Raw genomic sequence first — 23,973 nt, 5'->3', positions numbered from 1 at the left:
ACATGCAGAACAGATCGGGGGGGGGAGGACGACGGGATGGGTCAAGTACTTCTGGCAGGTCTCATGACACTATAGTGTTGTCTGTTTTAACGAGGATTACACTTCTATGCTCATTTCACGTCTGTTTTTACTGCTGTGAAGCATTTATTGTATGGAAGGTGCTATCCAAATAGAGTTTATTATTATTATTTTATTACTCAAGGCGGTTCAGAAGCCTGTGATCTAGGCAGGCTACGCTTGCTATCTGAATAAAAAAAATTAAATAAAAATAAATAAATAAATCTAACCCTAACTAACCTTGCTGTCATGTACTTGTCCTAATAAACTAACCTACACTGTAGCACTCAACACTTTGATGAACATTGTTGCTCAGCTGATAGAGTTGTGCCCTTCCTGATGGCTTGTCGTACAGAACTTGTAAGTCGCTTTGGATAAAAGCGTTTCAGCTAAATGACTAAATGTAAATGTACGCCTGCTATCAGCCAAACGGACGTACAGGATGGTGAATGGTGCATTTATATATCTCTTTTTATCCAAAGCGCTTTACAATTTGTTCCTCACATTCACCCATTCACTCACACATTCAACACACCGACAGCAGAGGCGACCATAACCATGCAAGGTGCCGACCTGCTCATCGGGAGCAATATTAGGGGTTTAAGTGTCTTCGACAGGAGTGAGTGGGAATCGAACCGGGAACCTCTGGATTACCAGACAACTGTTCTACCTCTCGAGCCACTGTCGCCTCTATGGTGCGTTCAGACTCCGCTGAGTGACGTGTTGTAAAGACTGGACTTTGTCCTGGAACCAGAGTAGGTTAACGATAACCCACACAGGCAGGGGTGTGTCGTACTTAAGTATTGTAACCAAGTACAATTACTCAAGTACTGTTTTTGGGGATTTGTACTTTACTCGAGTATTATTAGGTTTTGTAATACTTGTACTTTTACTCAATTACATTTCAGAGGGGAAAAAAAACAGCCAGATACTCTGACTTTTACTCGAGTAAGATTTTGAAACGGTACCCATACTTTCACTTAAGTATAATTTCTGGGTACTTTTTACACCCCTGCCCACAGGTGTGAACACCTACTGTACAGGTTCTCACTTTTCTTCATTTTTTCATTCAATTTATACAACAAAGGGATGAAGCCTGCAGTGGATCGGACAGTGTTCCAACAGGGGGCGCTATACTGCAGTTACATTTTAAAAGGTAGAATCTGTAACACCGTCAAACGCTGAACTCTAGGTACAAGTATTGCACTTCCGTTTACATTTGTGTCTGATATGTGGGTTAGAGGTGAGTAGGGAGGGGGGGGGGGGTTACAGCTGGCCACACCTCAGGCTCCTCCAACAGGTCTGGACACATTACTGTATACATGTATTTATTTTTATTTCATTTTATTCCATTTTCTTTTCAATAAAAAAATCATCCTAAATCAGTTTATTAGCATTTATTTTATTTTATTTACAAACTTTATAAAAATGAAAAGAAAATTAAACATAAACACCCACAACACTAACACCTCCCCCCCCCTATCACACCACCCTCCCTACTGCCCCAGTTCAACCGCCCTCCCCACCCAAGATCCCCCACCCACCTCCTCCTCCAATCCCAGGACACCCACCTCCCTAAGATAAGAAAAAAATAAAAGGAAAAAAGGAAGGAAAGTCTGAGGAAAATAGAGGGTTTAATTCAGCGTGGACAGATTAATTTGCTTTCACGACTGACGATGCAGGCTTACCTGTATGCCTGATATGTGGTGAGAAATTTGCGAACAACTAAAAATGTACTTTTTATTTGATAGATTTTCCACAAATAAGGGAAGGACTCAAATAGAGCTGCATAGTTCAGGGTTTTAATTCAAAGTAGGTCTACACATGGTAGTCTTTTTTTCAAAGTGGACTACTTTTTATTTTATAAATGTTCCACAAATAAGGGAAGGACTCAAATATACCTGAATAGTTCAGGGTTTTATTTCAAAGTCGGTCTACAGACACCAGTGTTTTGTCTCCTCTTCTGTGTTTTATTTAAAAATAGGTCTACAGACACAGCCAGTCTTTTTTTCTCCTCTTCATAAGAGTTTGAGGTTTTCCTTTGTTATTATAACAGGTAAAAACAGCAATAAAAAGTCAAAAATCTTCTTTTTGTTGCTTTATAATTCCATTAATGCAACAAACTGTGTGCTATAACTGTGTAAAGTATAATAAATCGCAAATTACTTTGGGTATGCAATCGTCAAGGCGTTTTATGCTAAATGTGGGGTATGCTTGGGGATAACTATATAAAATGTTATACACTGTGTTATCTTCATTTTAAGGGTGAATAGGTTTTGCGGCTCCAGAGGCATTTTATTTTGTGGGAGGGGGTCAAAATGGCTCTTTCGCCTGTTCGAATCCAGCTCACAGCTCCGGGGTTGTCACCAGCTTGGCTGGCCGTCCACACTAATACAATTGGCTGTATTAGAGGGTGGGAGAAGCTGGCGGGGTGGGTCCAGGTCGTTGTAAACAGCGACTCCTACAGTTCGGTCGGGGCGCCTGCTAAGCGCGGATAGGATCTAAGTGGGATAGTGTGGTCCTTCCACACGCTACACCCTCTCAGCGAGAGTCCGCGCTGCCAGGTGAAAAGAAGCGGTTGATTGGCTGGACGTGTGTCGGAGGAAGCACGTGGTAGCCTCCACTCTCCCAGATGATCTGACTGTGGGGGGTAAGTGCGCAGCGACCAGGAAGGGGATTGGGAATTGGCATAACGACTAACATTGGGATGGGAGAAAATCGGAGGAAAAAGGATCAATAAAAAAAAATTTGATGGTAAAGGTTGCGGACCCCCGCCCTAAACCCCACCCAAGGGGAGCGACGACAAACATACATATATAATACACAAAGACAGTTTGTTTTGATTGAATAACGGTTCAAATCATTCATGTCACCTGTTCTGTCGCCCCCCCCCCCCCCTCTGCCCCCCCCCCCCCCCCCCCCATTAGAGTTACTGAGGCTCCTCCTCCTGGCTCCAGAGCTCCAGCCGCTTCTGGGCGACGTCCCGGATGATCACTGAAACACAGACACACACACGGTATATTACATAATACATATATTCATGTGAGAACAACCATAGATATCTATAGAACACTAGATAGCTTAAGGCGGAGTCACCAGCGTCACTGAACCGCCGCCATCTTGCTCCAGTTAGCCTTGAGTGAGAGTGAGTGAGCTGCACAGACAAAAATACTCATAACTCGCTGAAATATTGACGGATTTACAAACGGGTTGGTTTGCTATAAACATCAAAGATGTAGTTATGATACTGCATACTTATAAAAAAAAAATTGTTAAAGATGTTTTTTTTTTTTACAAACCACTTGAATCATAGCCAGGTTAATAATGCTTGTAATAAACCAAACCGTTTGTAAATCCGTCAATATTTCAGCGAGTTATGAGTATTTTTGTCTGTGCAGCTCACTCACTCTCACTCAAGGCTAACTGGGGCAAGATGGCGGCGGTTCAGTGACGTCGCTCTCCATTGGCCGGCAGCGCGGGCAAGCTATCTAGTGTTCTATATATATATATGAGAACAACAACGACGACAAAATTGTGTGCATGTGCCAGGTCTCCCAAGAAGCTATTTAAAGCTTTTGGAGGGAGCCTGATCACAAATATAAACAAAATATAAACAAACAAAAACAAAAACAAAAACATACAACGTGGGTATAGGCTTACACACCTACCTACTAACAGACATACAACATGGATACATAAATACAGACAAGTTATATACCTAAGTATGGATTCTATTTAGAGATGTGATTTAAGCGGTTCCTCTTTCAGTGATTTTTTTGAAGGTTGTGAAGCATTTTGACAGTTTCAGAACTGAACTGGGATCAACACTGAAACACACAGACAGACAGGAGGATCAACACTGAAACACACAGACAGGAGGATCAACACTGAAACACACAGACAGACAGGAGGATCAACACTGAAACACACAGACAGGAGGATCAACACTGAAACACACAGACAGGAGGATCAACACTGAAACACACAGACAGGAGGATCAACACTGAAACACACAGACAGACAGGAGGATCAACACTGAAACACACAGACAGACAGGAGGATCAACACTGAAACACACAGACAGACAGGAGGATCAACACTGAAACACACAGACAGGAGGATCAACACTGAAACACACAGACAGACAGGAGGATCAACACTGAAACACACAGACGGGATATAATCGGGATAAATCGACAAATATAAAAAGTCGACGTATATCTGTTAAAGGGGCAAAATTGTGGAATAGCTTTGACAAAGAAGTGAAAATGTGTAGTTCGCTACATACTTTTAAGAAATTATTCAAATATAAGGTGATACATAAATATTAAAACCTCATTATTATCCTAGTTATATTTCATCTATAACATAGCTGTGTTCAAATAGTGACAAAGGGAAAAAGAAAAACATATATATAAAAAGAAAAAATATTTAAAAAAAGGAATAAAACATAAATAAAATCTGTATACGTTTTGTACATAAAACTATGAAACGTTTGTAACCTTTGCTAAATGATATGCTGAATTATGTTTCTTTTTTGTATTATTGTTTTGTGTAGTGTAATGTTAAAAAGGGGAGGCCATTATAAGCCTCGGCTTCAGCCTACACCTTTTCGGTCATTTTATTTGTTCGTTTTTTTGGAAGTTCTACTACTATGCTTTGTAAAAAAAGAAACGAAAAAAAGACAAAAATTAAATCATCCAACACTGAAACACACAGACAGGATCAACACTGTAGTTTCATCACGTTCTGCACCGTGAACAATGTGTGCATTTTGACATTTAAAGGAACTCACCGACCGACATTATGGGAAATACGTTTACCGTCTTCTCCAGAGTCAGATAAGAAGATGGAGACCAGTTTCCTCTCTCTGTGCGTTTAGTAGAAAGCTATTACATTTACATTTTACATTTACATTTAGTCATTTAGCTGACGCTTTTATCCAAAGCGACTTACAAGTTCTGTACGACAAGCCATCAGGAAGAGCACAACTCTATCAGCTGAGTAACAATGTTCATCAAAGTGTTGAGTGCTACAGTGTAGGTTAGTTTATTAGGACAAGTGCATGACAGTATGGTTAGTTTTTTTTTTTTTTTTTTTTTTTTTTTTTTTTTTTTTTTTTTTAATTCAGATAATGGTTGAAGAAGTGAGTATCCGGCTGCGAGCTAGCCTAGCTCAGCACGAATGAATGGAAGCGGATATGAACCAGCTAGTAGGGCTGCAGCGCGATTCTTGCTAAAATGTGAATCACGATTTTTGTCTCTTAAAGAATCGAGATCACGATTCTCTCACACGATTCTTATTTTTTCAATAAAATCATTTATCAAAGTGAGTTAAACTTAAACATAACGTATATGAAAGTGCTTGACTTAAACTTAAGTCTCTTGTAACATACAAAATAACTCAAGTCAGAATCATCATCATTTAAAAAAGTTAAGTTAAGTAAAAAAAAAAAAAAAAGGTAATTAAAAAAAATAAAAATAAAATCGTCATAATTTAGAAATTAGATTGCATAGGTCTATGAATCGGGGTCGCATTTTTTTTTCCGATTCATCGTGCAGCCCTACCAGCTAGCTGTTGGGCCATAAACACCTCTCCCGGGGGCTTTATACTAGGCCAGTGGTTCTCAAACTACGGGTCGCGACCCAAATAGGGGTCGCGGGTAGGTGAGAGTTGGACAGCGCATTGGCAAGTGTAAAAAAAAAAATTCTTTTATTTAATTTTTTTAACGTTCTGGCAACATATCCTGGCTAAATATGCCTCGTTTTATAAATGTGTGTTGATAACATAGTGCTGTAATTACATTTTCTAATAAATATGCATGATCAAGTTCAACAACGTACGTGCTTTTATTTTGATATTCCTTAATTCCGCGTTGAAATTACGCGATGTGGGGCCTCCAAAAAAAATCCTAAATAAAATGGGGTCACGGTATGAACACGTTTGAGAACCCCTGAACTAGGCTAATGGTCTGAGAACCGGTTTGAGGACGAATAAATCGCTGCCGTCGACGCTGTTGGCCACATCAATGTTGTCTGTTAGCCTCATGTTGTCTATGAGCTCTCACCCCCTAAATCCGGAGTATCAATTATTGCCTTCCGGCCAACGTTTGGAGACCCCTGCAGCTAAAAACAATAGATACAAATTCTCATTTATACCTCTACTTCCATTCGTGCCATCAATGGAGGAGGCAGGAGGTATGGATTTTGACTATACCTTCATACCTTGTGACCGGTAGACTGGAGCAGCTAGTCACAGCAGTAGCAATGACGTTAACGTTACTTAACGATTCACTCAACGTTTGCAGTGGTCGATGCATAGTGTTTAATTGTACCGAGTTTTTCGCCACTTGCTCACGGACCTTGCCATAATTATAGTTTGGGCATTTCAATTTGGCTAAGGAGGCTGAGAGGAGACTTGCTTTAGCGCAGCAACAGGCTAACGTTAGCCGCTAAGCTAACGTTCTAACGTGACTCCGCAGCACCAGTTTCATTAGTGAGGAAAGGGGGGGGGGGGGTATATTGACGAGGCTTGACAACAGTAATACAAGAGTACAGTAATAGCTGCCAGTGTTTTACCCCGTCAGAAGCATTTATATAGACATTTTAAGATAAATTAATATACCGTGATATATACCGTTACCGTCTATGCTTCAAATTATACCGTGATATAAATTTTAGACTATACCGTCCAGCCCTAGTTGTGGTTGCTTGTTTGACTGTTGTCATGATCTGATCCTGCGACCGTGTACTGTACATGTCTGTCTGTGTTCTTCTTGTTATGTATGTTTGCCGTGTTTTTTTGGAGCTCCTATTTATCTGCTGTAACATGAATTGCCCAGTTTGGGACATAGCAATAAACTTGACCTTGATGACTGAGACGCCTGTGTCTATGTTACAGTGGCATCTGTAATGTTGAAATATTCCTGAACTACGGAAACACCCTGCTAAATAAATATGACCACTAGATGGAGCTCCAACTATGTCCAGGTGATCCTAGTGGTTACCCTTCTTGCTACCTGAGGTCAAATCTGTGTAAATGTGTCAAGTGTTTTATTATTATTATTATTATTTGTAATGTGTTGCGTCTCCTTACTGGGTCAAAGAGGGTCAAAGTGGGTATCAAACAGGAGGGAAGACTGTCAAGTTTTAAACTGTGTGGATACCAAACAGAGAAGGTAAAGACGACTTTGAACTGTTGAACAGTAATCCAGAACTATTTTATTGCACTGTAAAGAAATTATTTTATCTATTCTATTCTACTATTTTATTGCACTGCACTATTGCACAATTTTACTCTGTCTATTTTATCTTACTATTTTTATTATTGTCCATTTAAAAGTGAATCAAACCATAAAACAACGTGGCCTGTTGGGATGTTAGATCCTAATGTGAAAAACTGTGATTTTATACGTCTGCACTTTTATGTGGTCATTTTATGCCTGTTTTTTTTTCTGTTGTGAAGCACTTTGAGCTGCAGTTTCTGTATGAAAGGTGCTAATAAAGTTTATTATTACTGTCCAACACTGTCCTGGCCGCCTCTCTCTTCTCCAGAGTGCTACAAACTTCAGCCATTTGCCACGGGAGGAAGGTCAGCTCAATATCTGCAAATCAGAGAGGATAAACAAGAGGAAAACACATATATATTAGAATATAGTATACCGTATTTACATATATTAACTAGTGCTGTCAATCGATTAAAATATTTAACTCGATTAATAGCATGATTGTCCATAGTTAACTCGCGATTAATCGCATTTTGTTCTACCTTAAACGGATCTTTTTCAAGTTCCAAGTTTTAATACTCTCTTATCAACATGCGAGTCAACAAATGCTTGCTTTATGCAGCCATTTAACACAAAAGGATGACCCATTGCAAATTTGCATCAAATTCAAAACAGAGTGATGCACAAAATAACTTAAAAGAAAATAATAATTTTAAACAATGAATAAAGTGTGCATGAAATAATAGGGGAAAGAAAACGTTAGGAACTTGTTACATTCACCCACACAAGGGCTGAGTAATCACCCCCCCCTCTCTCTCTCTCTCTCTCTCACACACACACTCCCAGCTCTCTTTCTCTCTCGCCCCTTCCTCATCTCTCTCACCCCCCTCTCTCTCTCTATATATCTCACACACACACACACACACACACACACACACACACACACACACACACACACACACACACACACACACACACACACACACACACACACACACACACACACACACACACACACACACACACACACACACACACACACACACACACACACACACACTTCAGAAACAAACATAGTATCAATGAGAGCATCAACAATACACCTGAGTGAAGTCTAGAAAAAAAAAAAAAAAAAGGAAAAAAATAAATAAAAAACATCTTAAAAGTTAATCGTGAGTTAAAAAAAATAGTGGCGTTAATAGAATCGGGCGATAACGCGTTAATACCGCGTTAACTTTGACAGCCTTAATATTAACCCTTTCACTGCCACACGACAGAAGGTTAGCCCTTTACTATCACACAACCGACGGTGATGCTCCATCATTAGCATCATTAGCTCCGCATCCATGGAGCATCGCCGTCGCTTGTGTGATAGCAAAGGGCTAACCTTCTGTATTGTCACAGTGAAAGGGTTAACCGGCTGTCGTGTGGCAGTGAAAGGGTTAACTAACCCTTAACCTTAAACTCACTGGAGGCCTCAGGCCTAACGCTAACCTCAAGCAGGACAGAATAAAAATAAGATTGTGACCGTGGTTCTTTTGACCAGTGAGGACCGAAGGGAGACTGACCTCTCTCCACGGTGTCGTAGAAGTAGCCTCTGTCCGCCAGTGATTTGTAGACTGACGGCAGGATGTCAGCCAGGTAGCGCTGGGCCATGGACCGGGACGCCATCTTCTCAGCCACCTCTCTCTCCTTCTCCAACACCGCCCTCTGCTGGAGGATCCTAAAATCCTGAGTGCAGAGAAAACGAGGGCCTTTTATCAGCTGAGCTCTCATGCCCAAAGATAAACAGCGAGCCAATGTCATTGTCTACAGCAGCACTGGGCAGTCGTCACATAGAAGTGTAACCACAGCGTTTAGTGTGTCAAAGATGACCAGATGGCCATGGTATCGTGTCACTTAGTAACGAGAAAAGGGGGCGGGCCCCCGTTGCTAGGGGAAAGACGTTATGAGCTGTGAGTTTCTTGCGGTGTAAGTTAGACTAGGACACGAGGCTAAGACAAGCAGACTTTGAAACTATCCCTCCTCACCCTCGAGGGTGGGGGAAGGGAAATGCCACGACATTGCTAGCTTTGGCTAGCAGGGAAGGCCTTTTGGATAACAGCTAGGCCGCAACGACCACCGAGCGGGGTAACAGGAGAGATCATTAGAATAATGAATATAGTTTCTTCAAAGACTTTTCAAGGAGATTTCAGAACTGTTTCCATCTTGTACAAGGCTATGTTTATGAAAATAAACATCACAATCTAAGGAAGTAGATCACGTTGCCAGTGTCGAATTCTTTTGAGTCGGATTGCATTAACGGGGTTGATACAGTGTGTGACAGCCAGTGAGATAACCAAGTACCGATGACACAAACACAACGCAGAGGGAAATCACGGAGCAGCAGGTGACGAGTTGATTAGAGGCTGAAGAACACTGTAATCTTTCACCTTGAATGAGTGCTCCTGTTAGAGTCTTCAAGGTATTCTTGTTTACCAGAGAGGAGATCCGGTACAAGAATCTTGTTCGTTGGTTGACTTTTTTTATTACATTGGTTGCCATTTTGTCACCGGAAAGATTTGCCTCTAGGATGGAACCCAGGTAGGTAATTTCATCTTTCCTTGTGACAATATTGTCACCCACTGTAACAGAGAAGCCGTTGGCCTTGCTGAGTTTGTTATTTGATCCAAAGAGAATGGATTCTGTTTTACCCAGGTGTAATGATAGTTTGTTATCAACGAGCCAGGTTCAGATTCTGCCGAGTTCAGAGCTGAGGGCTTTTTCAACCTGCAACTTGTCCCTGCCAGAGACTAGCAGGGCTGAGTCGTCCGCGAACAGGAACAAGTTGCAGTCACAAGCTGATGACATGTCATTTGCATAAATTAGGAACAGTAGCGGTCCTAGTATGCTTCCTTGTGGAACACCACAGTTCACTGTGAGGGGGGGGGGATAGGGTACAGTTTACCTCCACCATCTGTTCTCTCCCCTCCAGGTAGGATTGCATCCAGCTCACTGATGAACTATCAAAACCAATTGCTTTTAGCTTATCAATCAGAATGAAGTGATTGACAGTGTCGAAGGCCTTTTGTAGGTCCAGCATGACCATGCCGCAGTATTTGCCCGCGTCCACCAGTGGAGTGGGATGTTCTGAAGCCAGATTGGAATTCGTAGATTCGCTTTTCTTCTGCAAGGTACTTTTTCGACCAGTTCGTAGACAATTTTTTCCATAACTTTCGAGATGGAGATAAGAATAGAAAAAGGGGCGGTAGTTGCCTGGGTCTAATTTGCTGCCTTTTTTGTGTGTAGGGGGGTCACTCTCGCAATTTTGAAATCTTTGGGGACGTGTCCCTGTTTTATGGAGAGGTTTATTATGTGGGTGGTGACCGGGGTGATTGATTGATTGATTGATTGATTGATTGATTGATTGATTGATTGAAAATGTTATTAACAGATTGCAGAATAGTCCCCCGGCTCCCTCTCTCCTCCATACTTTCTCCTGCTGACGGCGTCGCTCCTGCTCCTCGAGCCGCTGCAGCTCAGCTAGCTCTGCGTTCTGGTGCTCCTCGAAGACCCTCTGCTGGGCGCGCAGACAGGCCAGCTCCTCCTCCTCCATCACCTCCAGCAGGGCCTGCTCCACCGTCTTGCCCACCACCACCTCCACCACCTCCCGCGCCTCCCTGTCGAAGTCAAACAGCTGCAGGGGAGCACCAGGGGAGAGAGTTATTACACGTTATTGATACCAGGGGAGAGTTATTACATGTTATTGATACCAGGGGAGAGAGTTATTACATGTTATTGATACCAGGGGAGAGAGTTATTACATGTCATTGATACCAGGGGAGAGAGTTATTACATGTTATTGATACCAGGGGAGAGAGTTATTACATGTTATTGATACCAGGGGAGAGAGTTATTACACGTTATTGATACCAGGGGAGAGAGTTATTACATGTTATTGATACCAGGTGAGAGAGTTATTACATGTTATTGATACCAGGTGAGAGAGTTATTACATGTTATTGATACCAGGGGAGAGAGTTATTACATGTTATAACATGGCGTTTTAACATTCGCCAAAATGCTTGATTGTGATTGGTCAATAGCGCTCGGTTGCCCCCAACAGCGGTCAATTATTTCTCGATAATTCACCGCTGCTACGGGCAACGCGCAATAATGACCGCTGTTAGGGGCAACAGAGCGCTATTGACCAATCACAATCAAGCATTTCGAGCATTTCGCAGTCACGAAAGCTAAGCTTTACCATTATGCACAGCTGCACTGCATCAGGTGCAATCAAGTCCACACACCTGCCGGCGATGACAGAGGAGCCACAGAACAACTGCGTCTGCATTTGATCTCGTCTTGTCGATGGTGTAAAATGAATCACGTATATATTGTTAGTAAGTTAGCCCTGTAATAAGCGGGATAATGTATAGCTATACTCGGTCATTGTCGCAAAATAATTGACCTTCACTGCGTTTAGAACGCCGTGTCGGTCAATTATTTTGCGACAATGACCTAGTAGCTATACATTATCCCTTACTTATTGATACCAAGAGAGAGAGAGTTATTACATGTACAGCATGCAGTCTAGTCTCCAGGTCCCCTATCTGTGTGCAGTAGTCTAGTGTGCAGGTCACTCACCTCTCCCTCCTGTATCTGCGTGGCTACGTCCTGTCCAGACTTGGCAGGGATGAAGAGAGGCGTGGCTGGTCTGTCCAGAAAGGTGTCGGTCTGACACTGGACGTCGATGGCCTCTGTGTAAACGGTCAGCTCCTCGAGGTAAAGCTCTGAAAAAGGTAATTGATTTTTTTTTTTTTTTTATTTTTTACAAGACACTTGACCCCTAACTGCTCCCGATGAGCAGGTCGCGTGTTGCTTATTAACAGCGGAGGAGTGCAAGAATGTGACAATGTGACCATGTGACCGCGGCAGCGCGAGAGAGCGGCAGTGCGGAAATAGGCTGTCTATTGCCATTCTCTAAGACAAACGCTAACCTTAACCAGCTCCTTAACAGCGCCTAAACTTAACCCTTCTAACCTTAACCAACTCCGAAACAATGCCTAACCTTAACCTTAACCTTAACCATGCCTAACCTTAACCTTAACCATAGAAAGAATATTGCCATTCTCTAAGACAAACTCTAACCTTAACCAGCTCCTTAACAGCGCCTAAACTAAACCAACTCCGAAACAATGCCTAACCTTAACCTTAACCTTAACCATGCCTAACCTTAACCGGCGAAAGAATACACGTTAAAAAAAAAAAAAAATGATGGGATTCGAACTTGTCACCAACGGACCGCAGCGCTGCCAGGTGAGCTAAGCTTCGAATGAAAATCATCGCGGATTACGGCTACATAATGCCGCAAGCTCTGCCGCTCCGCTCTGCGGCTGCCGCGCCTGCCGCGGGGCGTGTCGCAGCCAATCAGGGAAAACGCGGAAGCACTCGGCAGCACTCCTCCGCTGTTAATAAGCAATAAGCGAGCAGGTCGGCACCTTAGATGGTCGCCTCCGGCCGTCGGTGTGTGAATGTGTGAGTGAACGGGTCAAATGTGAGGAACAAATTGTAAAGCGCTTTGGATAAAAGAGATATATAAATGCACCATTTACACTGTAAAGCGCCTTTGAGCACCGTAGAAGCACTATATAAATTGAATGTATTATTATTATTATTATTATTATTATTATTATTATTATTATTATTATTATTATTATTATTATTATTATTATTATGCCTGATGAAAGATATGACTGGTTTTCGTTATGATTATAACAGGATAAGTACTATGTAAACACCTTTAATTCAGGCAATGTAGTTTTTAGTATTTTTCTTTTTTTATCCACTTTTTCTCCTTATTTTTCTATTTGTTCTCCCATCTTAATTTCGCCTCGCCAATTCTCCCTTTAATTCTCCCCTCCCCTGTCTCGAACGTTGCTAGACCATGCCTCCCACTGGTTGGCTGTAGTGAGGATAGAAGCCTTGCATCACGTGTCCCCTCCGGTACACGAGGAGGCAGCCTGTCGCATCTTTTCACTTGAACAGCGCGATCTCTCAGTGGCGAGGAGTAACGCGTGGGAGGCTCACGCTGCCCCCGATACTTCCTGTTTCTGCTGTACAGGCGCACCAACCGACCTGTAGGAGTCGCTGTCCACAACGTCCAATCCCCACCCACCAGCTTTCCCACCCCCTAACACTGCCAATTGTATTAGTATGAACGACCAGCCAAGCCGGTAGCAACGCCGAGAGCTGGGCTCGAACCCAGCGTCTCCTGCGTTAGTGGCGAGCACCTTGCCCACTGCGCCAATCAGCCGCCCTGTGGCTTTTAGTCTTTTACACCGAAGGTGTCTGGACACATTTCACATGCATTTATACCGTGGTAGGTGTGAAATGGTTGACAGCTCAGACGTTATCTACTATCCCAGGTTACAGGCCTGTTTTGGGGGGAGAGAGAACCGTTCGATGTGGGTCAAAGGGGGTCGCTATGGTAGGGCTGGACGGTATGGTCTAAAATGTATATCACGGTATAATTTGAAGCATAGACGGTAACGGTATATATCACGGTATATTCATTTATCTTAAAATGTCTATATAAAGGCGGCTGGGTAGCGCAGTGGACTAAGCGCTCGCCTACCACCGCAGAGACTCCAGCTGTCAGCGGTACCTCCGGCTCGGTCAGTCGTCCCTACTAACACAACTGGCAGTGTTAGCGGGTGGGAAGCCGGCGGGGGTATGTGTCCTGTGCGTTGTAAACAGTGACTCCTACTGGTCGGTCGGGGCGCCTGTTCAGCAGGGAGGGGATCGGGGGGAGATAGCGTGAACCTCGCGTTACATTCCCCCAGTGAGAGTCCTCGCTGTCAGGTGAAAAGAAGCGGCTGGCTGACTCCACATGTATCGGAGGTGTCTTCTCCCTCCCCAGGCCGACAGTGGGGCAATGCGCGCAACGACCAGGAAGGGAATTGGCATAACGACTCAATTGGGATGGGAGCAAAATACAGAAAAAGTGAGGGAAAAAAAAAAAGATTAATAAAAATAATAATGTCTATATAAATGCTTCTGAAGGGGTAAAACACTGGTATGGCACCTATTACTGTACTCTTGTATTACTACTAGGACATATTTCACATAGAGGTATTTTAAGAACATCTATTGTGCAAAACTGCAATAGAAAAATGCTAAACCTTTTCTCAAGTTACTTCCATCTCTGAAAAACACCTTTTTTCATGAAATACAATCAAATCAAGCGACACAAAGTGAAAATAAAAACTACAGCAGGACAGGAGGTTTCTTTCCATCAAACAACTCAAACACAATACAACTCCAACATAACTTAACTTTAGTGTACATGTTTGACAACGTAGAGAGAGAGAGAGAGCGAGAGAGAGAGAGAGAGAGAGAGAGAGAGCGTGATGCAATAGGTTTGAGTTTGTGGTTTGAGCGTCCTAAGCTGCCGTAGTTGATGACGTCACACCAGGATTGTCAACACACAGAGTTGGAAACAGGAGCAGCCCCGATGGATAAAGCGATATAAAGAAACGAATAGCCAAATAAATGTGAAGTTATCTTTGAACCTCCGTTGTCAAGCTTCGTCAATATACCCCCCCCCCCCCCCCCCCTTTCCTCACAAATGGAACTGGTGCCGCAGAGTCACGTTAGAACGTTAGCTTAGTGGCTAACGTTAGCCCGTTGCTGCGCTAAAGCAAGTCTCCTCTCAGCCTCCTTAGCCAAATTGAAATGCCAAAACTATATGGCAAGGTCCGTGAGCAAGTGGATAGGGCTGTACCGAATGTCATTTTTTTTTTAACATTCGAAGCTTCGATTGAAGTATTCGAACAAAGCTTCGAATGTCTATACAAAAATATGTAATTCATAAAAAAATTAATCTTTTTTTTAACTAAATCCTCAATTTGAATAAAGTGATTAATCTGATTAAATGAGTCTTTCTTTTATTAAATCAACTTTCTTTAATGAATATAACTCATCAGTTTCGTCAACATAAATAATCCAATAAGGGCACGGTTGGTATGAAAGTGATAATATTATAATATTAGTGTAGCCTAATCTTTATCTGCAACTGTGAATAAAAACCCCATTGGTACTTTAAAAACAGATTGAATAGACAAAAAAATAAAGATTAAAAAAAAAAATTATCTTTTTGTTTATTATTATTTTATAATTATTAAAAATTTAAAGATTCAAATGTTGATTTAGAATTCGAATGTCAACATTATGATCGAAGCTTCGAAGCTGCGAAGCATTCGGTACAGCCCTACAAGTGGATCAGCCCCAGGCCTGAGCAGCAGAGGTGATGTTGTCGTACCTGTCTGGACCTGAGTGTGCCTCCTGCCCTCCAGCGGCGGAGGGGTCCATGGCCGCTTCTGCTCCGGGACTCGCCTCCGCCTCGTGACTCCTCTCCTCCTCTGGACCACCTCCGCGGGGGCCGGCTGGGTCGCCTGGCAGAGAGACAGGCCACAAGTAGGGATGTTCCATGTTGGCTTTCTTACCGATATCCGATACACCGATATTGTCCAACTCTTAATTTCCGATATCAACCGATACCGATATATGCAGGGTCCCCCCCCCCCCCCCAAAAAACTTAATAATTTCAGGTAATTAACATTACATATGCTCTTGTCGTGGAATTACTTTTGACAATAAATTAAATAAGAATTTGTTCTTACTTTGCTTGCCTGGGTAAATAAAGGTTAAATAAATGTAAAAAGAATTATTTAATTATAATTTCTTTTTTTGGAAAACCGATACCGATCATTTCCGATATTACATTTGAACGCCAGTATCGGCCGATAACATCGGACATCCCTACTAGCCACGATCGAGTGCATCCTCTGCAGGGTCCGGCTGAGCCGCCTGTCGGAGGCAAAAGCCACAACGATCGAATGCATCCGTCCGCGTGACCCGGCCGCATGAGACGAAACGGGGAGTAGGGGCCGTGATGAGATAAGTGTTTTAAACCAACGGTTAAATCTACTCACTACCGGTGTGATCTGGTGGGTGTGAGTGTTAGGGATGCACCGATTCGATATCGGTATCGGCCGCCGATATCAGTAAAATAGCTGGATCGGGTATCGGTAAAAGAAATATATATATATATCGTTTTTTTTTTTTATATATATATATATAAATAAAATAAGAAATAACCATTCAGTACATTTATATCTACGTGTTCATTTGTTACATTTAGTTTCACTAAGTTAGGAAAGTAATGTTTTAAGTCGAGCCTGATGTTGCCTTGTTGCGCAAAAGAATGATCCCAGTCTCTTCCACACAACAGTGACAGTGAGGCATACAGTCTATTAATTGAACGAATAAAGTTTATTTCCTGTCTTTGTTTACACAACAAATCAAAAACACACTTGTGATCCTTTACAATTCTTACAAACAAAAAGATATTTTAATATAAAAATAAAAATAAACGTGGATTAAATTATTATTATTTTTACTTTTTTTGGAGAAAAAAAAGATTTGGACAATGGGTATCGGATCGGTATCGGTATTGGCCGATACCCAAACCCAGGTATCGGTATCGGGACTGATCTGGTGGTGGGTGTTACTCACTACAGATGTGATCTGGTGGTGGGTGTTACTCACTACAGGTGTGCTCTGGTGGTGGGTGTTACTCCCTACTGGTGTGATCTGGTGGGTGTTACTCACTACAGGTGTGATCTGGTGGTGGGTGTTACTCACTACTGGTGTGATCTGGTGGTGGGTGTTACTCACTACAGGTGTGATCTGGTGGTGGGTGTTACTCACTACAGGTGTGATCTGGTGGTGGGTGTTACTCACTACCGGTGTGGTGATCTGGTGGTGGGTGTTACTCACTACTGGTGTGATCTGGTGGTGGGTGTTACTCACTACCGGTGTGGTGATCTGGTGGTGGGTGTTACTCACACTACAGGTGTGATCTGGTGGTGGGTGTTACTCACTACTGGTGTGATCTGGTGGTGGGTGTTACTCACTACAGGTGTGATCTGGTGGTGGGTGTTACTCACTACAGGTGTGATGATCTGGTGGTGGGTGTTACTCACTACAGGTGTGATCTGGTGGTGGGTGTTACTCACTACAGGTGTGATCTGGTGGTGGGTGTTACTCACTACAGGTGTGATCTGGTGGTGGGTGTTACTCACTACAGGTGTGATCTGGTGGTGGGTGTTACTCACTACTGGTGTGATCTGGTGGTGGGTGTTACTCACTACAGGTGTGATCTGGTGGTGGGTGTTACTCACTACAGGTGTGATGATCTGGTGGGTGTTACTCACTACAGGTGTGATCTGGTGGTGGGTGTTACTCACTACAGGTGTGATGATCTGGTGGTGGGTGTTACTCACTACAGGTGTGATCTGGTGGTGGGTGTTACTCACCACCGGTGTGGTGATCTGGTGGTGGGTGTTACTCACTATCGGTGTGATCTGGTGGTGGGTGTTACTCACTATCGGTGTGATCTGGTGGTGGGTGTTACTCACTATCAGTGTGATCTGGTGGTGGGTGTTACTCACTATCAGTGTGATCTGGTGGTGGGTGTTAGTTTCAAGTTTCTTTAATAGTTGTCATACAGAAGTACAGAATACTTTCATACAAAATGCTTCTTACTGTTACGCTCCAGAGACTGTGCTAGACAAGATAGTATCAAATAACATAGTATAGCATGTAATTTAGAAGAAGAAAATGAGGTCACAGTGTTCGGTATAGACATATGTACAATGTTCTGAGTTACCATATAATATACAATACTATGCAGTGTACTAATGTACAGTACTATATAGTGCAAAGCAGAAATGGGATGAGGTACAATTTAGGTACAATTTACAGTAAGGTGTTACAAAGGATCAGATTAAACCGAATATATATATTTATTTATTGATATATATTGCATAGTATTTGTATATCGTTTGATATCCCTTGTATATTCCTTGTACATATACACGGAATATCCCTTTAGCACAGACCATAATATTTCATTCTCCTATTGGACAGCGGTCCACCGGCGCCAGGGACCAGCCTCCAGAGTCAGGTTCAAAGTCACCGTCAAGACATGTCTGTGCATGCCCGGCCTTGCCCAGGGATACGAGACAGAAATGTCGTTGGCACTAGTTTGTTCACCGTGCATATAAATACGGCGCAGGTGAATACAGAAGCACTTAGTCAGAAGTCAAGAGTTACCCAATAAGTTGAAGCCTCACCCACGATACTCCGTGCGGTGAAGTATGGCCTGTTTGGCCCCAGAATAGAGCATTGAGACCGCGTGCGAATTAATAACTGAATTGTCAGAGTTTGGCGCTATACCGTCGAGTGCGACATATTTCTATTAAGTCAGTAATAGTCTATTTGTGTATAGTGTATCGTGCGGCTAAAGTTCTACAGTGACCAGCATCACCAACGCTTCCTCGTATTAGCTAGAGTTCTTATCCAGGCTGGGCTGCTTTCATGGCGCTTTCACCCGAGGAGACCTAGACGAGAACCGTGTGGACATGTACACTGGATTAATCTACCCGACGACTACATAGCCCTTTGCGGCTGGATTATATTTGCTTTGGTCCTGTGATTTATGGAGCGGAGAATCGCCGACGCTTACACGTGTTGGATTTACCCCGCGAGGAGCCAAGTCGAGTCGGCGCCTCAGAGAGCCTGAGGCCGGCTAGCTTTCTTCACTGTGGAGCTACAGTCTACGGAGAACAGCTGTATTCGTCTGTGGATCAAGAGGCTATTGCACCGTCTCCTGTACTTGGAGTCTCCTTAGTCATCGTTGACCAGACTCTCTACTACCGACAGATCCTCTACCCCTGCTGGCTTACAACCAGGGGGACCCTTCCAGTATCTCCCGCTATATATTACTAGTGTACCATAGATATAATTCCCTAAGATTCAGGTTGTATAATTACCTCCTGCGTAACCAGAGAATGGACATTCATTGTTGATTTGCCTACGCACATTCCTTTGCCTTACAAGTGCATTCAAAGTATAATAGAGAAGTATTATGTACCTTTTGCTGCAATAAATACTTAAAGACAACTTTGTGTAGAACCGGTTCATTGTGGGAAGTGTTCATTATATTTAGATATCATGTACTGTATGGCCAGTAATTAAAGTACATAAAGCGGTAGTGGTTTAATGATACCATACTTATCAATACAGTCAGGGAATTGTACCCCTCAGTTACAGTAAGGTGTACGAGTTGTAGTGCAATCCTTCATCAAGAAATATAAAGTGTGGGGAGTGGGTGCTACAGTGTGTTTGTTTAAAGTGGGTGTGTGCTATAAAGTGTGTGGAGTGGGTGCTACAGTGTGTCTGTTTAAAGTGAGTGTGTGCGTGTGGATGTGTGTGCTATGTGCGTTTGGTGGTTGTTGTTGTGTAGTGTTCATTGTTCGTTTAGCAGTCTGATGGCCTGGGGATAGAAGCTCTCACTATCTCACTACTCACTATCAGTGTGATCTGGTGGTGGGTGTTACTCACTACTGGTGTGATCTGGTGGTGGGTGTTACTCACACTACTGGTGTGATCTGGTGGTGGGTGTTACTCACTACTGGTGTGATCTGGTGGTGGGTGTTACTCACACTACTGGTGTGATCTGGTGGTGGGTGTTACTCACTACTGGTGTGATCTGGTGGTGGGTGTTACTCACACTACTGGTGTGATCTGGTGTGATCTGGTGGGTGTTACTCACCACCGGTGTGGTGATCTGGTGGGTGTTTCCTCGGACGACACGGCGGTCATGCATGATGTTTCCATAACTGCCGGGACCATCGTTCCTGTGTTGTTTGTAGAAAATACAAATAAAAGAAGAGAGACAGCTTGTTGTCATGCAGTCATTCCACAATACGGTGAGTAGTGTGTCTTAACTCGGGCGACAGTGGTTCATCAGGAGGTATAGAGAGGTGACGTCTGGTAATCGGAAGGCTCCTGGTTCGATTCCCGCTCCTACCCGGGGGCAGTGTGTGTCAAAGTGTCCTTTTTACAAGCAATTTCTAGACAGCTCAATTACAACCTAGATTGTATCAAATGTGATGTATTTTGTAGAAGAAGAAAAAAAGAGTCCAGAGTTATTAAGGGCATGGCTACAAGATACGGAGTTGGACCTCTGGCGTTACACGAAAGAAGAAGACATGAATGGAATAAATCGTGTCTATCTTGAAAAATATGAATGAAACAAGGTGCAGACAGTGAAGGAACACAGTGTATATAATATAAATGAAACAAGGTGCAGACAGTGAAGGAACAGTGTGTATATAATATAAATGAAACAAGGTGCAGACAGTGAAGGAACACAGTGTATATAATATAAATGAAACAAGGTGCAGACAGTGTAGGAACACAGTGTATATAATATAAATGAAACAAGGTGCAGACAGTGAAGGAACACAGTGTATATAATATAAATGAAACAAGGTGCAGACAGTGAAGGAACACAGTGTACTGTATATACTGTCCACTATGACAGTACTACAGTACTACTTTTTTTGCTTTATCTTTTTCCCCCTTTCTTTTTCCATCTTTCCCCCATCCCAATGGTAGTCGTTATGCCAATTCCCAATCCCCTACCTGGTTGTTGCATGCTCCGCCCCCTACCGTCGGTCTGGGAGGGCGGAGACTATCACATGCTTCCTCCGACACATGTGTAGCCAATCCCCACTTCTTTTCACCTGGCAGCGCGGACTCTCACTGGGGGAGTGTAACGTGTGGAAGGTCACACTACCTCCCCCAGGACCCGACCTTGCTGTGCAGGCACCCCGACCGATCTGTAGGAGTCGCTGTTTTACAACGGCCAAGCCGGAGGTACCACAGCTGGATTCGATCCCACTGTCTCTGTGGTGGTAGACAGACGCTTAGTCCGATGCGCTACGGCGGCCGCCCGACAGTACTACTCATTTACCTAAACCAAACTCACTTTTTATTCCAGAACTGCACGATCTCCTCACAACACTCTGTACTATACTTCCACCAATATCCTAATTTTAGGAGACCTCAATATTCACGTCGACACCCCCCCCCCCCCCCATCTGAACTACTACAACTACTGGACCGCCTCCACCTCACACAGCACGTCGATGTCCCAACACACGATAGGACACACACACTCGACTTGGTCATCAGTGACTCTGCCCTGATCAGCACAGGGTCATCTCAATGGAGCTGCCATTCCCCTCCACCCCACGACAAGCCCAAACGCCAAATTCACTTCAGGAACATCAAAAACATCAACCCTGACGCCATAGCCCTGGACCTCCATCATCATCATCATCATCATCATCATCATCATCATCATCATCATCATCATCATCTCTCCTCTGTCATAAATGTCATTATAAATTGAAAATGGGGGACCCTGATGTAAACAAGACGAAAATCTTTCTCTGGGTCTGCATCCCCTTAACAATTGTGTGTATTGAGCCGCACACTCCATCCCGGAACCTACGATCCTCTGATCTAGGTCTCCTCTCCATCCCTCGCACCAGGTTACGGACTTTCGGGGACGGAGCCTTCAGCGTGGCATCCCCTACCCTCTGGAACTCTCTCCCCCCCCCAAAATCCGCAACGCCCCAACCCTGGACACCTTCAAAACTGCTCTTAAAACACACCTCTTCACCAAGGCTTTCCCCCATCAGTTAGTTTATATTAGATTAGGTCCATTATCCCTTACCTGCCCTCATCCCCCTTTTTTCCCTACTTCCCTAGCCCTATTTTTGTCTTTTCATCGGGATCCCTAGCAAGAGCATCCAGAAGCTCCAACACATTCAGAACTGTGCTGCTAGGATCCTGATGAGAGTGCGGAAATATGATCACATCACACCCATACTCCACTCCCTACACTGGCTCCCCGTCTCCTCCAGGATTGAATACAAGGTCTCCCTCCTCACCCATCAGTGCATCCACAGCAACGCCCCCTCCTATCTAAAAGGAGCTCATCGCTCCCCCGACCTCCACCCGCTCCCTCCGCTCTGGACACTCAAACACACTCCAACCCAAACACAGGACACACCTCCGCACCGTGGGGGGGGGGGGGGGGGGGGCAACCGGGCCTTCTGCTCAGCTGCTCCTCGGCTGTGGAATGCCCCCCCCGACCGTCTGAGAGCACCACAGTCCGTTGAGGCTTTTAAAAGGGGCCTAAAAACATTTCTTTTTAACAAGGCATTTGTCTAAATGGACCGACCGATGCCTTGTGTGTTTAAAAAATTAAAAAAAATTGGATTTTGATCTGAATGTTTCTTCCATTTCATTTCATTTTTATTCATATATATATATATTTTTGTTATCTTTACCTCCGTTCATGTAAGTTAGCACTTTGAGATTGTCACAAAATAAAGTGCGTTACAAATTGAATTTATTATTATTATATAATTATATTTATATAATAATAATAAATTCAATTTGTAACGCACTTTATTTTTTATTTTTCATTTATATTATAAATGAAACAAGGTGGAGGCAGACTACAGTGAAGGAACACAGTCAACCTTTTTGTTACATTTTTACCATGTTTACTTATTTTCACCTACAATGTACACACGTTCTGATCCAGTGGACCTGAACACCACGTATATAATATAAATGTGTAGGAGGGGGGGGGGCACACACAGTGTGCACTAAATGAAATGTGTTCTTTTAATATGTTATTCACATCAAACGAGCCCAATGCCAATGAGTATATCAGGTTACAAAAACAATTAATTGTATAATTGTATCTTTTAGTAAACACACACTCACACGTGGTATGTTTAGGTTAGTTAGCTAGTAGTTACAATCCTAACCCGTCATGATTGTTTACAAAGTGACGTCACTCACCGCTCGGTGGAAGCCTCCCTGTACTTGGAGCGGTTAGGAGGAACGGGTCTTGGACGACTCGAGAAGATGTACGGAGCCTCCGAGGCCATTCTTCGTTCACACTAGACTAGCTAACTGTATCGCAACAACAACAATAGCCGCCAACGTCTAGAGGTACATTGAATATCTTCAGCTCTGAAAACAAACGCCGGATAGACGGAGCGGAGAGAATCATCAATGTCCTCCTAGACGTTGGTGTTGTTAGTCTTCGCGACGGTATCCAGGATCCTTGCTGACGTCACTTCCTCTGTAGACCGTTATCAGCGTCTATACTTTCCGTAGCCGCATTTTCTGGCAGACGCTCTCTGATTGGCCACTGTTGCCCAATCGCGTGACGAGCTGTGTTTTTGCCCATTCTCGAAGACACTCTGACGTCACGAGACCGTCGCCATCTTGGTATTGGGGAAACAAACGGATTTCTACGATCAAATGTATGCGGTGAGCTCCGTTTTTATTACATATTTTATCACATTCTTGTTCATTTCATAACCTTTTCATATAATTAGTTTTGAAAATATTGAGGCCAACATGGCATTTCACTATTTCGAAAGCCTTTCTGGTTATTCTAAGTGCATGTCCCCCCCCCCAAGCCATAGACATGCACGAGACAGAAAGTTAAAAAGACAGGAAGTTGACTTCGAGAATTTCCGCGTCGAACAGCCTGCAAACTACCTGGCGTTCTATCGCCATGCTCTAAGACAAACTCTAACCGTAACCAACTTCGAAAGAGTGCCTAAGCTTAACCAGTGTAGAAACAGGCGTCGACCAATCAGAGTAGCGTCTTGCCAGAAATGCGGCTACGGAAAGTATAGACGCCCGTTGTCATTATTTTTGGTCACGTGACACGTGAACCGCGTGACCACAACAACACCACG

General features: G+C 43.3%; 1 protein-coding gene across 1 annotated transcript; it reads right to left on the bottom strand.

Moving 5' to 3' along the window:
- Positions 1 to 2,986: 2,986 nt before the first annotated feature.
- LOC311232590 (radial spoke head protein 3 homolog) lies at positions 2,987 to 23,288 on the bottom strand (the record flags this gene model as incomplete). Its single annotated transcript, XM_084319450.1, has 8 exons — positions 23,060 to 23,288; positions 19,944 to 20,028; positions 15,585 to 15,717; positions 11,909 to 12,054; positions 10,755 to 10,958; positions 8,851 to 9,013; positions 7,574 to 7,660; positions 2,987 to 3,051 (listed from the first exon to the last, which is right to left on the bottom strand). Exons 1-8 carry the CDS (start codon positions 23,146 to 23,148, stop codon positions 2,987 to 2,989), a joined length of 972 nt encoding a protein of 323 aa, XP_084175576.1. The 5' UTR covers positions 23,149 to 23,288.
- Positions 23,289 to 23,973: the final 685 nt, after the last annotated feature.

The sequence above is a fragment of the Notolepis coatsorum genome (assembly GCF_963971535.1).
Source record: "Notolepis coatsorum genome assembly, chromosome: 7".
Lineage (NCBI taxonomy): Eukaryota > Metazoa > Chordata > Actinopteri > Aulopiformes > Paralepididae > Notolepis > Notolepis coatsorum.
The sequence above is the reverse complement of the archived record's forward strand: the minus strand, read 5'-3'. Positions and strand labels throughout refer to the sequence as shown.